The 17,946-nt window shown below is 34.5% G+C and overlaps 1 protein-coding gene across 3 annotated transcripts in view; it reads left to right on the forward strand.

Annotated features, from left to right (window-relative positions):
- LOC125672275 (VWFA and cache domain-containing protein 1-like) overlaps positions 1–17,946 on the forward strand; it is a 60,065-nt gene that overhangs the window by 8,551 nt on the left and 33,568 nt on the right. For 2 of the 3 annotated variants that reach the window (XM_048908486.2, XM_048908495.2), the window contains exons 2-4: positions 6,479–6,620; positions 6,718–6,780; positions 17,067–17,231. In XM_048908486.2, the coding sequence (XP_048764443.2) occupies positions 6,483–6,620; positions 6,718–6,780; positions 17,067–17,231 (366 nt within the window). In that variant the 5' untranslated portion in view covers positions 6,479–6,482. The remainder of the gene's footprint in view (positions 1–6,478; positions 6,621–6,717; positions 6,781–17,066; positions 17,232–17,946) is intronic. The other variant, XM_048908503.2, reaches the window with a different exon arrangement.

Consider the following 17,946-nt stretch of genomic DNA (forward strand, 5'->3'; position numbering starts at 1 on the left):
TTGAACATCGGACAAAACATCTTGGTTTGTTTGGGTGAATTGTTTTATTTTATTGCTGTTTGCGTTCATCTTTTTTAATTATTATTTTGAATGGCAAGAAATTTTGAAGAATCCAATTTTCCATTTTTTCCCCTGTTGTACCCCCCCCCCCCCCCCCCCCAATGAAAAATGACGATACATGTCTGGTTATTACATGTACATTTTGTTTTGCAACACATGTATGTATACTAATTGTATGGTGCATGTAGAATTGCACCCTTTACCAAGTTTTCCTTCATTTACACAGTGTAAGGAATGGTAAACCAAAATCACAAAACAAAATGCATAAAGACCAAGATATTTTCAAGCGTAGGAACTTCATTCATGAATACATAAATACATGTATTCAGAAAAATCGCATGCATGCATTACAGGACTATAGCATTTGTGTGTTTTAACGTTTCTGTAACATGCCATAATGATTACTTTGAGGCTTGAGTGTAATTTATTCATAAATATTTTCATTTCGTAGATCTGGCGCAATGGCCATACCGCTGTACATAGAAATTTCAAATTCAAATGTATTCGATAAGATGTTAGTATGCATAAATCAGTAAAATTCGTGTTGAGCTTTTATTTGATATGATACAATGTCAATATACTGTAATGCATTAGTAGGATATGCAGAAGGCAAGAGTATAAACATTTTCTTTTTTCATTATCAGTATCAATATCTATATGATCACGAAAAAACGTTATATAATTTATATCCGGATTCATTTATACCGATTTAGATATCAATAAAAACAAAGCTGCATAGTTTGGGAGAGGGGTTTCTAATGAGTCTGATGAAATTAAAAGAAGGAACCCAACATTTGCATTCAAACTAGATATACTTCAACATGAATTCATTTCTGCTCTGACTGAAAGCATGATTCTAAATTTGGGAACGAATCTTGCATACAAAATAAGTAATAGGGGAACACATAAATTCGAGCTCCTTTGGAATTTAATGAAATGTAGATATGCACCTTTCTTTCAACACGAATTGATATGTTGTTTCAGGCACGAAGCTGGGGTGGGCAGGAAGGCTGGTCTGCTTTCCCCACTTTTTTTGACAATTTACTTTTTTCCCGTTATTCTAACATACAAAGTCAGTATTTTCTACATGCACAGTTCAAACTAATTTTTTTTTTAAAATTTGTAATGAATTCAATTATAAGCATCAACTCCTGTAAGTTTCCAATATATTGTCAATCACAAATTTTTAAATAGGTGGACATTTTTAATGCTTGAAAGCTTACATTTATATAAGTGATCAATTTTCTTTCCTTCTGTGAAATGATATATTATAAATCAAAGTAGGTCTCTCTCTCTCTCTCAATGAATATGGACACACAGAGACCGTAAATAATTATGTGGTTCCAAAAGAGACAACAAAACTATATTTTCGTTTATAAATTTCCTTTCATATGTGTCTTTGTGTAATGAACTGTTTATTATGGATTGCAAATGTAATACACGCATTTGCACACAGATGTATATTTTCGATCATTATTCCCTTATTTGTATATCCAAGTTTGTATATGATCATCGAGAAATTTTGAATTGTGCACGCAATATATCCAACCAGATATTAGATTCCCCATTTCTATAAACTGCAAAACCTCGACCAGACAAGCATTCAATACAGGAAAAATTTTCGACTCTGACATCTCCCCTGATTGAAGACACACTGTTTGGCACGGGTGAAGTGTGTCGCAGTCTGTATAATGGAATGAGAACGTGTTGTAAAGTTCTAACGAGATACAAATGGAGTTTATCATTTTGTTTCGTGGATTTATCAGAATAAAGAGAATCTAATATTTTCGGTAAGTGCACATCTCCGATACCTGTTGAATAGACGCCCGTATTTGATACTTTTTTTGGCGATTATACCTTGTGCATTGCATATTATGCATATGGCATGCACCTTTATTTTGCAAGAATTGATATAAATAATATATTTTATGCTCTTTGCCTATTCCATTCTATCAGTATGTAATTGACAAATGATTTATCCGCATTTATTTTATTAGAAAACGCAAATACTTGCATGCACTTACAAGTATGCAAGAAAAGCTTTTTTTTTTTTTTTTTTTTTTTTTTTTGCATTTTTGTCTAACTTATCTAAACTTCTAGAATGTTGCATTAGTATACAATCAATATTTTGTAATTTTGAGCAAAGCATAATGTTTTAAAATGTTATTTTATTTGTTTCTCATTCCCTATATATTACTATCGGAGATGTGCACTGGTCGAGTCCACCTAGAAAAATCACTCAGGTGTGACAATCACATTTGGGGTATATACGGGTAGAGTAAATTAGGCTACCTGAAAGAAATATGGCGGATAAGATGAGAAAGGTGTACGTATTTATTAATTCATGTCAGCTTTAAATTCTCGTGCGAAGTGTGGCATCACCAATATTAACGAGGATTCCCTAGCTACGATTAGACATTCTGGATTTTAGAAATGTCCCTGCTAGCCTAGCTTTTGAGTCCCATCTTCAATGTAAAATAGAATGATAAATACGCATTCAAATTTTTCACCCCATATCGCATAGAAAATATGATCAACATTGAACAAAGTTAGACAGATCTATAAACTAAACAAAATGAATGCACCATATGCTATATCCTTCAAATTTCCCTGTGAAAAGTAATGTCACCTGTTTTAATGATTATTTCCTTACAGCTACGAGTACAATGTATTATACTCATGCGTTACTTTTTACATCAATAGGACAGCCTAAATTTCCGCAGTGCTGAAACTTGAAATAGGAAATTTCCATGTGAAAACCCCCCTCATGTATATAGTATAGCTATGTATTTTGTACAGTTTTAAGCCTACCAGAAACTATTTTTTATGCAGTGCAGATTTCGAAGTTAACTTGAACGGGTTGTCATTTCATCTTCTTTAACAAGCTCCATGATGAAACATTTTAAACTTTATTTAGCGTCATTGAGAGATCACTGTCCGACTCTCAGATCATGATGGTGACTTCTGATATAATTCATAAGCAATGGTTCAGTAGTAGTTGCTTTGATTGAAATAATATTCACATCTGAGAAGAATGTGTATACTACTAGTTCGGACCATTTTCGCTAGTATCGTCTTGTGACATTAGTTTTGGTTAGAATCGTCTTGTGACATTAGTTTTGGTTAGTATTGTCTTGTGACATTAGTTTTGGCTAGTATCGTCTTCTGACGTTAGCTTAGGGTAGTATCGTCTTGTGACATTAGTTTTGGGTAGTATCGTCTTGTGACATTAGTTTTGGGTAGTATCATTTTGTGACATTAGTTTTAAGTAATATCGTTTTCTGACATTAGTTTAGGGTAGTATCGTCTTGTGACATTAGTTTTAGTTAGTATCGTCTTGTGACATTAGTTTAGGGTAGTATCGTCTTGTGACATTAGTTTAGGGTAGTATCTTCTTGTGACATTAGTTTAGGGTAGTATCGTCATGTGACATTCGTTTTTGGTAGTATCGTCTTTTGATATTTGTTTTGGCCAGTATTGTCTTCTGACATTAGTTTAGGGTAGTATCGTCTTGTAACATTAGTTTTGGCCAGTATCATCTTGTGACATTAGTTTTGGTTAGTATTGTCTTGTGACATTAGTTTTGGATACTATCGTCTTCTGACGTTAGCTTAGGGTAGTATCGTCTTGTGACATTAGTTTTGGGTAGTATCGTCTTGTGACATTAGTTTTGGGTAGTATCGTTTTGTAACATTAGTTTTGGCCAGTATCATCTTGTGACATTAGTTTTGGTTAGTATTCTCTTGTGACATTAGTTTAGGGTAGTCTCGTCTTGTGACATTAGTTTTGGGTAGTATCGTCTTGTGACATTAGTTTTGGGTAGTATCGTTTTGTAACATTAGTTTTGGCCAGTATCATCTTGTGACATTAGTTTTGGTTAGTATTCTCTTGTGACATTAGTTTAGGGTAGTCTCGTCTTGTGACATTAGTTTTGGGTAGTATCATCTTGTGACATTAGTTTTGGGTAGTTACGTTTTGTAACATTAGTTTTGGCCAGTATCATTTTGTGACATTTGTTTTGCTCAGTATCGTCTTGTAACATTAGTTTTGGGTAGTATCGTCTTGTAACATTAGTTTTTGTTAGTATTGTCTTGTGACATTAGTTTTAGCTAGTATCGTTTTGTGACATTAGTTTTGGGTAGTATCGTCTTGTGACATTAGTTTTAGGTAGTATCGTCTTGTGACATTAGTTTTGGTTAGTATAGTCTTGTGACATTAGTTTTGGCGTGTATCTTAATAGTACTGGTATAAATAAAGAGCTTTGTCGTTGATTTTCGATGATTTAAAATTTTTCCAATTTTTTTTTTTCATGCTAACATACTAATACTGATTGTATAAATTATTATCTTAAATTTCAATGTAGTGTTCAGAATGTTAAGAATAGTGCAAATGGTATTCGCTGGTCTTCACCTTTGTACCATATGATATAACAGTCGTCTAAGTAGTGTTTCCATTGTGTTCTAATTATTTATGCATGTTTGAATGTTCATTTAAGGGCAGTAAACTATTATAACAAAATTATCCCATATCGTGTGTGCTCAAAGTATGAGTATTTGATTATAACAAGATTTATACAGCATGTAGATGAAAAGAAAGTTAGAAAGTAGAAAATGTGCATAAATCAAATGTATGTCAGTGATAGACGTCCCATGCATAAATCAAATGTATGTCAATGATAGACGTCCCATGCATAAATCAAATGTATGTCAATGATAGACGTCCCATTCATAAATCAAATGTATGTCAATGATAGACGTCCCATTCATAAATCAAATGTATGTCAATGATAGACGTCCCATGCATAAATCAAATGTATGTCAATGATAGACGTCCCATTCAAAATCAAATGTATGTCAATGATAGACGTCCCATTCATAAATCAAATGTATGTCAATGATAGACGTCCCATGCATAAATCAAATGTATGTCAATGATAGACATCCCATGCAAGTGAGATGCTTTTGAATTGGTGGTATCATTGTACAATGTATTTAGCAAGATCATGTTTATGGGTTTCACATTTTTCAATATAAAAGAGACAAATATTTTATACAAAATGCACAACGTATTAAACGTCCATGTAGTATAAAAGGTCATATTAATTTTTTTTCTGTATGTCTAACAACAGTCTGGTCTGAATAAATATGAGACTAGATGCAGTCATATGACAGTAATACCCGCACGCAAGTGTTTGTCTCCGTTCTACGTGTATACCCTCTCCTTATTTTAGATTCTCGTTTTCATACCAATTTAGCCCCCACGGTGAAAATGAAAATTTCAAAATCTGATTGCACATCTAGAGAATGTCACTAATCATCTATCAAAGATTTCGCTATTGTGTAAAATGAAGGAGGGGTTCTCGGAACCATTTATTTTTTTAAGGAAAAAACCATCGGTATTTTTTTTTTTTACCCCCGGGTAATATTGAAAATTCCAAAACCTTATTACACATCTGTAATGAAGGTCTTTTGGATTTTGTGTAGGCAATAGAGAAAATGATAAATCGTAGAATAAATAAAAAGAAAATTTATTTAGCAATAAGATAAGAAATATAAAGACGTTTGAAAAACACAAAGAAATCACATTGAACTTCATTACATATGGTGGCAGCGGTGGGATGATAGCGCTGTGTTGTGTATGGAGGCCTGGTTGTGCCAAGTGTGACGTGGCGTTCAATTGAATTGTGCTGAGTAGCCAAACTTTCATATTGAGTTTCAGTAAATTAACATTTTATCAAAAAGGAATTTGAGAAATTTTGTATTTACAGACGTAATTTACTACTGTTTAACCTTTTCTGTAGTTAGCGGAATTTGCTACCATTTGAACCATTTTGTAATACATTTATTACCAGTTACATTTTCAGTCTGGACTGACATATTCGTTGTATTGACTATTAAATTGTTTTGACAGTTATACATTATATTCATTGTCAGTATTGCCAGGTTTATTATATCAATTTATATTTTCTTTCTCAGTGAGAGTGTGTGTGTATGTGAAAGTGTGATTTCTTTGTTTTTCAAACATCTTTATATTTCTTATCTTATTGTTAAATAAATTTTCTTTTTATTTATTCTACGATTTATCATTTCTCTATTGCCTACACAAAATTCAAAAGAACTTCATTACAACATCTAAAGGACACCACCTATCATATTCAAAAAGATTAATTGGTTACTGCTGAAAACAAAAGGGGGTGGGGAAGAAGATACGAGCAATATTCTTTTTAAAAATTGATTGATTTTATATGGTTTGTCGTCCCTCTTGACAATTTTTCATTCATATGGAGACGTAAAAGGTCGGGTATAATAAATGTGAATTGTATAATGAGGGTATTAGATAGATCCTGCTTCACTTATATCAACTGGTCTTCACTACTGAATCCTCGGTAAAAAAAACAAAAACTAAACAATCATTTCAGGAGTATGAATTTATATCTGGTCTTGGTGTCTCTGTTGCCATGGGTTGCCCTTTCTCAGGATGCACAGCTTTTGACCGGACTAAAATTTTCTAATGACCTTGAAAGGATGGATAGAAACGGAATCGGTGCACCCAATCTGCAGGTAGTCAGTTCTGTAACATTTCAATGTAAATAAGAAGTATTGTGGTTATCTACTGATTTATTCAATGATATTCAATATTTATTTTTGTTCTGTGTAGGCGTATTACGATAGCCTTGTATACGACAAACCAACAGACACAGGGGCAGAAATTGTAGAAAAGGTGAGTGTAGTTTGTTAGTGATACCAAAACTAAAACTTAGTTATTTTGGTTAACTGTCGTTGAAAATACTTCATATTTCAGAATTTGCAAAGAAACATCCACGCTGAAGATATCTCATTAACGTCTCCCAACATGAAATTCACATACTGTTTGCATGTCTATATTGGGTCAAAGGTGCCCCACGTAAAATTTCACATACGTAAATAACGCCCAAGGTCATATCTAAAATGTGATCCCTATTGATGGAGAGGTTAAAGAATGAGGTCATTGTCTAAAATGTTTGCGAGGATATTTCTACCATTAAGATACCTTTAAAGGGACTGGTTCACGTTTTTTGAAGAAAATATTTTTTTCCTTTTTGATGATAGATAAAAATATAACTCATTTAATGTTCACAGCCAAAATTTTGACCTTCTGAATGCAAGGATAAGAGCAATATTTTAGCCTTAAAGGCCGAGGTTTTCAACCGGTCGGTTTTCCTCAGGTAAGTTAAGTGCTGGGCGGAGCTAATTTAAGGCAGGTGTGAAGCGCCAAACCCGAGGAAACCCTGTGTTATTGAAACAAAGACTCAAGTCTTTTTATGTATACAAACAAATCATTGAAATGTTAATCTTGTAATTTAAAGCATCTTAATTTAACTTACAGATAGTGTGGCGAGGAACGCCATTTCGTTGTATTGTATAGAATTATCTCCCCTTTAATCATTGGTTGATTATATAAAGTGTATATTGTTTATTACCTAATTATGTCTCCCCTTCTTCAAAGGACAGACATGTTTTTGTCATTTTTCTTCTTCTTCTTCTTCAACCAAATTTTGTCCGGGCCCTCACTAGAGAACCCTTTGACTTTAAGACTTCAAACTTGGAACATATGGAGATAGTATGGAGGAGGGGTGCCCGCCCCCCATACTTTTGACCTTGACGTACTTATAAAGTCAAGGTCAATCTTTTATGTCAACATATAGTCCAGGCCAATAGCTGAGAACCCTTTGACATTACGATTTCAAACTGGAACGTGGCAAGAGGACATAGATATAAGGTGCACTGCACAATTTTTTTTTACCTTGACCCCTTTCTTCATTATACCCCCACAACAAGTTGTGGGGGGTATACTGGAATCGGGTTGTCCGTCTGTCTGTCTGTCCGTCCGTCCGTCTGTAGACGCAATGGTTTCCGGGCTCTAAAGCATTGTCCTTTCCACCTACAGTCACCATATCATATATATGGATTACCCATGGGATGAAGATGTTCCATATCGATTTTGGGGTTAAAAGGTCAAAGGTCAAGCGCACTGGACAACGAAGTAGCAATATGGTTTACGGGCTCTAAAGCGTTATCCTTTCCACCTACAGTCACCATATCATATATATGGACTACCCAAGGGATGAAGATGTTCCCTATTGATTTTGGGGTCAAAAGGTCAAAGGTCACGCGCACTGGACATCGAAGTAGCAATATGGTTTCCGGGCTCTAAAGCGTTATCCTTTCCACCTACAGTCACCATATCATACATATGGACTACCCATGGGATGAAGATGTTCCCTATTGATTTTGGGGTCAAAGGTCAAACACACTGGACATCGAAGTAGCAATATGGTTTCCGGGCTCTAAAGCGTTATCCTTTCCACCTACAGTCACCATATCATACATATGGACTACCCATGGGATGAAGATGTTCCCTATCGATTTTGGGGTCCAAAGGTCACGGGCACTGGACATCGAAGTAGCAATATGGTTCGGTTTGTCATGCCATTTGTTTTTTATACCTATTACCAACACCCTTTGGGAGACTGGGGTAAGCGGGGGGTATTCTTAGTGAGCATTGCTCACAGTACCTCTTGTTCAAGGTTAAATTAAGAAAAACATGAATAGACCATAACTTTAGAACCCTTTGACATTAAGACTTCAAACTTAGAATATGACAAGGGGGAAGTCCACCAAAATTTTTGACCTTGACCCATTTATAAAGTCAAGGTCAATTTTTATGTCAAAATATAGTGCAGACCAAAAGCTGATTTGACAACCGTTTGACATGAAAACTTCAAACTTGGAATATGGAGAGATGATATGGAAGAGTGCACCAAAATTTTTGACCTTGACCCCTTTCTTCATTCAAGGTCAAATTAAGAAAAAACATGAATTGACCATAACTTTAGAACGCTTTGACATTAAAACTTCAAACTTAGAATATGAGAAGGGGGAATGAGGAAAGAGGGAATTCCACCAATTTTTTTTTACCTTGAGCCATTTATAAAGTCAAGGTCAAGGCCAAAAGCTGACTTGACAACCGTTTGACATTAAAACTTTAAACTTGGAATATAGAGAAGTTATATGGAAGAGCGGTGCACACCACAAACATTTTTGACCTTCATCCACTAACAGTGTCAAGGTCACTCTTTTACATCAAGACTATAACCTGAGAACTATTTGACATAAGGATTTCAAAGTTACAACTTAGAAAGCAGATATTAAGACAAGATGTACTGTACCAAAATCTTTGACCTTGACTCTTTTTTTCATTCAAGGTCACTTTTTTACATCAAAGTATAATCAAGACTATAACCTGAGAACCCTTTGACATTAGGATCAAACTTACAACATGGAAAGCAGACATTAAGACAAGATGCACTGTACCAAAAATTTTGACCTTGACCCATTTCTTCATTCAATGTCATGTTTAAAAAAACTTGATGATTTCATAACTAAGATTTGTTTGACATCAAGACTGCAAACTTGTAATATGGAAAGGCAATATTGAGGATGGGGTGCACATCACCAACATTTTTTACCTTGACCTACTTACATTGTCAAGGTCACTCTTTTACATCAAAGTATAGTCCAGACCATAACCTGAGAACCCTTTGACATTAGGTTTTCAAACTTACAACATGGAAGGCAGATTTCAGACAAGATGTACTGTACCAATTTTTTTTTTTACCTTGACCCATTCCTTGGACAGCAGACATTAAGACGAGATGAGATCATGATTAAATGCATTGCAGGAATTTTTTATCTTGACCCATTTCTGAAGCAAATCAAAACCATGTCTCTCTAACTAACTAATGATGTCGTGATGGTCAATATGATTCAAGAAATCGGCATTATGGTCAATGATTTAATTATTTCGAGCAGTCTTAAGAATTAATGGTGATTATGCTTTCTTTGCGCACGTTTTTGCAGTAATTTCACCTCACAAGAATTATTATTTTATTAACAATAATAATTTTCATTTCATATGTCGATTCGATATATCCCAGTGAACCCAAAATACAGACAGCACAGAGTCGTCCACGTCTGCTTCATACTTAGATATTTTATTAAAAGTAGATGTTCACGGCGCATAATCAATTAAACTTTAGGACAAAGGGGATGAAATCAGCTTCTCCATCGTCAATTTTTCATATTGATATAGCAATATTCCATTATCACCTGCAAATGGTATTTATATCTATCTCTCAACTGATTCGATACCCAAGGCTTTCTTCTGATTATGGTCAGTTTGTATATCGAGGCAGGCTACTGACAAACAAGTTGATGGTTCAGGGGTTCCAACTGTTTCGTTTAAAGTCAGCATTTCGCAAATTCTATGGTCGTTAAAATGATCTAGTTTGCCAATATAAACTATCATTGGGTCAAATGCTGTCTAATGTCTTTCATAGGGATTGTTAGGCCGTTCTTGGCACACTGATTTTGACTACGGATAACTCCGTTTACCTGATCAAGATATAGAGTTCACGGCGGGTGTGACCGGTCGATAGGGGATGCTTACTCCTAGGCACCTGATCCCACCTCTGGTATATCCAGGGGTCCGTGTTTGCCCAACTCTCTGTTTTGTATTGCTTGTGATATTGATCACTGTTCGTTATCTTCTACTTCCACCACCATGGGAATTACTAAAATTCAAAATTGACACACCAGGTCCTGAATATAAAAAATCTGTAACAAATTCCGTTATTTTCAAGCAAAATTATCAGAAATAAAACAATCCAAACATTCTACAATTGATATCTATACAGATGGTAGAAAAGACCAAAATAAAGTCGCTGCTGCAGTTATCACAGACGACGTTTTCTCTGCACGGCGTCCGAATGAAGCAACAATTTATACCGCCAAAGCAAAGGCTATTCAGTTTGCTTTTGAGTACATTAAAATTTCTAATGACGAACATTTTCTATATTTTCAGACTCCCTATCATGTCTACAGTCATTAAACAACATGAATATGGATCATCCATATAGTTTAGATACTTTAAACCTGTACTATCTTTTAACTAAACAAGGTAAAATTGTTGAGTTTTGCTGGATCCCAAGTCACATTGGTATCCATGGCAACACCAAAACAGATAAAGCGGCTAAAAATGCACTTCAAGAGGATATTGTACACTTCAAAATTCTCTACGCTGATTTGAAATATTACATAAAACTGTATGTAAATTCTCTTTGGCAAATCTATTGGGATTTCTGTGATACAAAGAAACTTTACTCCATTCAAAACAAAGTAAACAAACCGTGTAACATCGTAATGAAACGTCAAGACGAAGTGATTACTTCAAGAATACGCATCGAACATTCCAAATTGACCCATTCGCACCTACTAAACAGAGAACTTCATCCTGAATGTATATCTTGTGACTGTTCATTAACTATACATCGCATTCTTTTAGAATGTAGTGATTTTACGCCCATACGAAATAGACTTTAGGCTCACTGGGGCCGTCAGGGAAACTCAAACACCCACAACCAAACATATTTGAATTAGTTAACCGCCGTAAAATGGCCGAAATATTACGAAAACGGCGTTAAACCATAATCAATCTTTTATCAGAAAATCTGTATCATCACTTCTCACCAATCATTAACAATGAACCCTGAAGAAACCATGACCAATTTCCTGACTATATGTTCAGGTACTCATTAAGGCCCATGGGACTCGTCAAATTTTATGCAATATTAATTCTAGAAGCCCACATCCTTTGCAATTTCAACAGCAGAAGGAAGTGTTTACGCCAATTATTGTGAAACAAATGTAACGTAACAATCGTCGATTTAAGTAAAATCTGCTATCCTCCAATGGTTCCGTTACATTTCATACAAACCTCGGATGTGATTGGTGTTGTGATATGCACTCGTTTATTACATTTCTTCGCCGAAACTACCAGTTTTCTCATCCCGTGTTCAATTTCAAAAGATGACTACAGCTGACTTTTCCATTACATTGATTGAATATTGTTTAACGTCTCTCTCAAGAATCTTTCAGTCATATGTGGAGACGGCATCATTGCCGGTGAAGGGCTGCAAAATTTAGACCTACATTATGCATGCTCGGTGCTTACGGCATTTGAGCAGGGTGTTGCTAAAACACGAAACGGAAAATATGTGATGCAATAAAGTTGATGAGGTCAGCATTTTGTAAAATCAAAAGGCTTATTATGAACAAGGGAAGCAGAAATTACAGAGAGAACAGAAAGGCATCCTCAGAATCCGCCATTTCATATTAATACCTCATAATAATGCCTTATTATGCATTTTAAAACGGTGAATTATGTGGATGAATGTACCAATAGGCGCTAGCTTAATATTTTGCATAATACGTTTTAATAAGAATGTTAAGTAATTGCCAGTTGGTACCATGCTTTCTCCCGGCTTTGTCATCACCCCCCCCCCCCCCCCACTAGATTGTGACAGTATGTTGTTTCACAAATGAAGAAGAAAAATAAGATAAAATTGCTGAAAAAGACTTGAATTATCATTGAACCCCTTGCAAATGCTATAACTTTATCCTAGCTGTTACCTTAAGAAACGATTTCATGAGCCTATCCAATGAATAAAAGGTAACACACACCCCATCCGAAAACAAGATTGTAAAAGATTAAATAATTTTTTGAACAATTTCCCCCAAAACATAGGCTTTTTAAATCAAATGTGCTTTTAATCCAACTAGATATGTTTAAGATAACTGAATTTGAATTTAGTTTACGGCCCATAGTAATAGGAATTAACAGATTTATTTCATAATATATGAAATAGCTAAAGCCCTAACACAGAATTTATGCTTGAATGGAATTAAAAGTCATGTGATTATTAATATAAATGTTAAAGATAAGCCACGGAGTTTTTATTCATAAACTTATAACATCACGTTCACTTTCTTAAATATGTTAAACAGGGGATGCTTACTCCTCCTAGGCACCTGATCCCACCTCTGGTGTGTCCAGGGGTCCGTGTTTGCCCAACTATCTATTTTGTATTGCTTGTAGGAGTTATGAGATTGATCACTGTTCGTTATCTTCACCTTTCATATGCTAGTGAAAACCCTATCAAAATCGGTGCTATGATTCCCAAGATAATCATATCTATACACCTGCGAAAACAATCGATACCTTTCGAAGTGCAACTTCCGGTTTAAATGCAATCGAAGTAAATGACGTTATAAGTGTGTTTACAACTTAAAAGTTAAAGGCCGCGAATGGAAGAAGACCACGTTAATTCGGATCACTCATCAGTGAAAGAAAGATTGAAAGAGAACCAATGTAAATTAGGGTGAAGTTCACGATCCATAGGAAGAGGAATTAACAGATTTATTTCATAATATATGAATTAGCTAAAAGCTTAACACAGAATTTATGCTTGAATGGAATTAAAAGTCATGTGATTATTAATATAAATGTTAAAGATAAGCCACGGAGTTTTTATTCATAAGCTTATACCATCACGTTCACTTTCTTAAATATGCTAGTGAAAACCCTATCAAAATCGGTGCTATGATTCCCAAGATAATCATATCTATACACCTGGGAAAACAATCGATACCTTTCGAAGTGCAACTTCCGGTTTAAATGCAATCGAAGTAAATGACGTCATAAGTGTGTTTACAACTTAAAAGTTAAAGGCCGCGAATGGAAGAAGACCACGTTAATTTGGATCAATCATCAGTGCAAGAAAGATTGAAAGAGAACCAATGTAAATTAGGGTGAAGTTTACGACCCATAGGAAGAGGAATTAACAGATTTATTTCATAATATATGAAATAGCTAAAGCCCTAACACAGAATTTATGCTTGAATGGAATTAAAAGTCATCTGATTATTAATATAAATCTTAAGGTATACAAGTATTCAGTTTAGAAATGAATAGCCAGAATTCCTCCCGTGCTGCGGTCACGAATTCTCTGTTAATTAAAAATGATTTACATATACTACAAAAATGATGAAATAAGTGGCTACTCAAATTCAATCCATCCAAGACTGAAGCTGTTTATTTTTCGAAAAAAGATAATTCTATTTTACCGAAATTATTTTTCCAAGGTGATAGATTGGAGTGTGTTCCAGTCCATCGTCATCTAGGCTTATTATTGTCACATAACCTCAGTTGGTCTTTATACAATGATTCCATAGTTGATAAATCTTTTTAAAAATTAGGGCTTTTAAAAAGGCTTAAGTTCAAAATTGGTAGAAAATATCTGTCAAAATTGTACATAGCTTTTATTAGACCTACTCTTGAATATACTCCAATTATTTGGGATGGCTGTTCTGTTCACGATACTGATAAGCTTGAAAAAGTACAATTATGTGCAGCTAGCATTGTTGCTGGTCTTCCTATATTTGCATCTAGAGAATCCCTTTATTTAGAAACAGGTTGGCAAACTTTACAAAGTAGACATTATATTGCAAACATGACTACCATGTTTAAAATTTGCAATGGTAGCGCCCCTGATTATTTAAATGAAATTATTCCACATAAACATGAAAATATATCCCTTTATAATGCTAGAAACAAAGACCAGTTTTACATTCCGAAATATTCAAAACATCATTTGTACCTGACTCTGTAATACAGTGGAATTTATTAAATGTAGAAGCCAGAGAAGCCATCTCAATCAATTCATTCCGCAAAAATATAACAAACATTACAAGACCACCATCATATTACTATTTTGGAAAACGATATATCAATATTATTCATACAAAGCTAAGATACAAGTGTAAACTTAATTATGATCTTTATAAACGAAATATTACAAATTCTCCCTTTTGTAAATGTAGACATATTAATGAAGACGTATATCTCTTTTTTGCTTGTAAAAATTACTCCAGGGCTAGAAATAATGTTTTTAATCGCCTTTTCATGCTTGACTTGGTTAATATTGATACAAAATTGGTATTATGCGGTAATGTCAATTTACCTCTGCAAACTAATATAACTATTTTTTCAGTTCTTCATAAATTTATAGAAGAAATTTGTAGATTCGTTTAATCATTGTACATTTCACCTGGTAATTATTACCTTGCATGAAATATTGTAATATTTTAGGAGAGGAACTTGTAGGTTGTCAGAACTTGTTCCCAATCCTTTTGATTTCATCAATAAAATATGTTCAAAACAAAACAAAAAACAAGTTAAAAAATGATAAATCAGACACAAGATGTTTAAGTTGACTTAATAAGATCATGAATTGTCGTTGTAATATACATGTTATTATCACACTCCCTGTACAGACGCATACACGTTATCATGTGTGCGTTAATGGCGTTTTGCCACCGGGGGGGTGTAATCCACGTGTTTTCTTTTCATTATCTACCTATAGGTGTCGCTGCTCGCTAACACATCTGTCAATTCCGAAATTTCAAAATTCTTGTAAAACGCTTTGTAAATTCTTATACAAACGTCTCATTTCATTCACTTAATCAATTTATGATCCTACCTTTTAAGATAAAGTTGTTTTATCGCTTGTAAACACTTTACAAATTGTTGATTTTAATCACAATGAATCATTTCCCCCCTCTTTTTTGACGTTATCCCATCTACATTAATCATTCTAAATCTTGAATCCCGTTCCGTTTCGCGTTTTAGCAACACCCATTTCAGCAGGGTGAGCTCTTCATCGTGCCACACCTACTGTGACACCTGGCGTCTGTTTTTGCGGTCTCGTCCTAAGGACCTCCCCATTCAGTTCCCCCTAACGACAAGCAAGGGGTACTTTAATAGAAACTATTCTATCCTGGATCCCCACTAGGCTTTCCATTACAATACAGTTTGCAAAGGATTACATTAGCATACACTTTAATTTAAAACGTTCAACTGCCTCCATATATTCCAATTTGAGAACTAGTATGTTTTGATGACGTAAATATAAAAACTCTAGCTGCAGAACTGTAGCTCTCTGAAAAAATATTTTGACATAACAGAGAGCTACAGAGCCACCCCTTATAAAAACCTTCGATTTACGGCGCACAAAAAGCTGCGCACGGTTGAGGCCTTATATCGTTGTATTCTTGAGTTAATGTCTCATAAATTTAATATCAAAAAATTCTTAACATATTTTCCTACTATACTTGTGTCTAAACATACCTTCAAATATTCATTAAAGCCCCACACGACCTGAAAACTCCCAACTTCAAATGATTTCGTTTGTTGACGTAGCCATGTTAGGTAGCCGGTCAATTCGAATCCTGGTTAATTTCCATACTTGCACAATAACGTCTAGATGTGAACTAATATCCCCACAAATATTTTAGCTAAATATTTTAAATAATATATCATCCCAGTGCCTTTAAATAATAATTATTCAAATAGCTAAACTCACAGCAATGCGGCTTTCATTAGTCTGGTCCGGTCTCCGTCCCTGCCACACGAGTGTTAAGGACTTTAGTAGCATTATCATTATAATCAAGAGCTTATTTTACCTTTAGAAAAACTTTATTTTTTTAATTTCTATAAATTATTCGTATTGATAATAAATGAAGAGCGAATACATACCATATAACGAATTTTATGAATATATACCAACAACAACAGGGTACGAACTGACCCGGCTACCTAACATGGCTACGTCAACAAACGAAATCATTTGAAGCTGGGAGTTTTCAGGTCGTGTGGGGCTTTAATGAATATTTGAAGGTATGTTTAGACACAAGTATAGTAGGAAAATATGTTAAGAATTTTTTGATATTAAATTTATGAGACAGTAACTCAAGAATACAACGATATAAGGCCTCAACCGTGCGCAGCTTTTTGTACGCCGTAAATCGAAGGTTTTTATAAGGGGTGGCTCTGTAGCTCTCTGTTATGTCAAAATATTTTTTCAGAGAGCTACAGTTCTGCAGCTATAAAAACTCATGATGACAATTCGATCACTTCCGAGGTCAGAATGTGAGGAATTCCGAATGAGTTATCTAAGCAGATAGAGGTGAAATAGTCCCTGAGCATTAATTTAGAGTGCGGACGTTCATGGCACAGTATACTGGATAAAATATTTAATAAATAGATAAATATCTTTTTTGTATTCATAGATGACCAACAACCTCGAAAAAATGTTTCAAACACTGACGAATCAGCTAAAGAACGTGAAAAAGGCCATAACACAGAAATATGACTCCTTCTCTGCTTTTGAGCAGGGTACTTTTCCACAATGCTGCAAAATAAACGGCACATACAACCCAAAGTTCAGAACAGAGGTATGTTTGTTTTGTTTTATCCTGACATTCATGTAATAATGAACAATAATTTCCAAAACCTTTCAATTATTTTGAGGTTTCATTTCAACAGTATGCGTTACATATGGAGAAACTCTTGGATTTAAATTAGAATTTGAAGCTATAAATTGGAATTTTTTACTCACAAGCTTTTTGGTTGTAAGATCAACAGTATTTTAAAATTTCGATGCTAAGGAGTATGGCCGACAACGCTTTTATGTGATGATATTTGAAAAGTAAATATTTTATTCTTGAAGAATTTTTTAATATCTAAATAACACATTGCAGAGACCTAAAACAGAAGGTGGTTAAACATAAATGTCAAGTTAGTTTTTCTGACAGATTTGAAGCAAATCTTGGCGAAAATGTGTAACATACATGTAGCTAATGCAAGGTGAAGATAACGAACAGTGATCAATCTATTAACTCCTATAAGCAATACAAAATAGAGAGTTGGGCAAATACGAAACCCTGGATATACCAGAGGTCAGATCAGGTGCCTAGGAGGAGTAACCATCCTCTATCGACCGTGTAAGTGATGTAGACAGATAGATGATACATGCATAGTATTGCCATGCCGAGATCAAATTCGGCACAATATTGATATGCTATTGTTCTAAGCCCCTTTCAATAGCTTGATTTAATAGTGTATTCCTCTTGCATTCTTTGATACAGAAGATATGATATGGGATGATAT

Source organism: Ostrea edulis, chromosome 1 (genome assembly GCF_947568905.1).
Source record: "Ostrea edulis chromosome 1, xbOstEdul1.1, whole genome shotgun sequence".
In the NCBI taxonomy this organism is placed as follows: domain Eukaryota; kingdom Metazoa; phylum Mollusca; class Bivalvia; order Ostreida; family Ostreidae; genus Ostrea; species Ostrea edulis.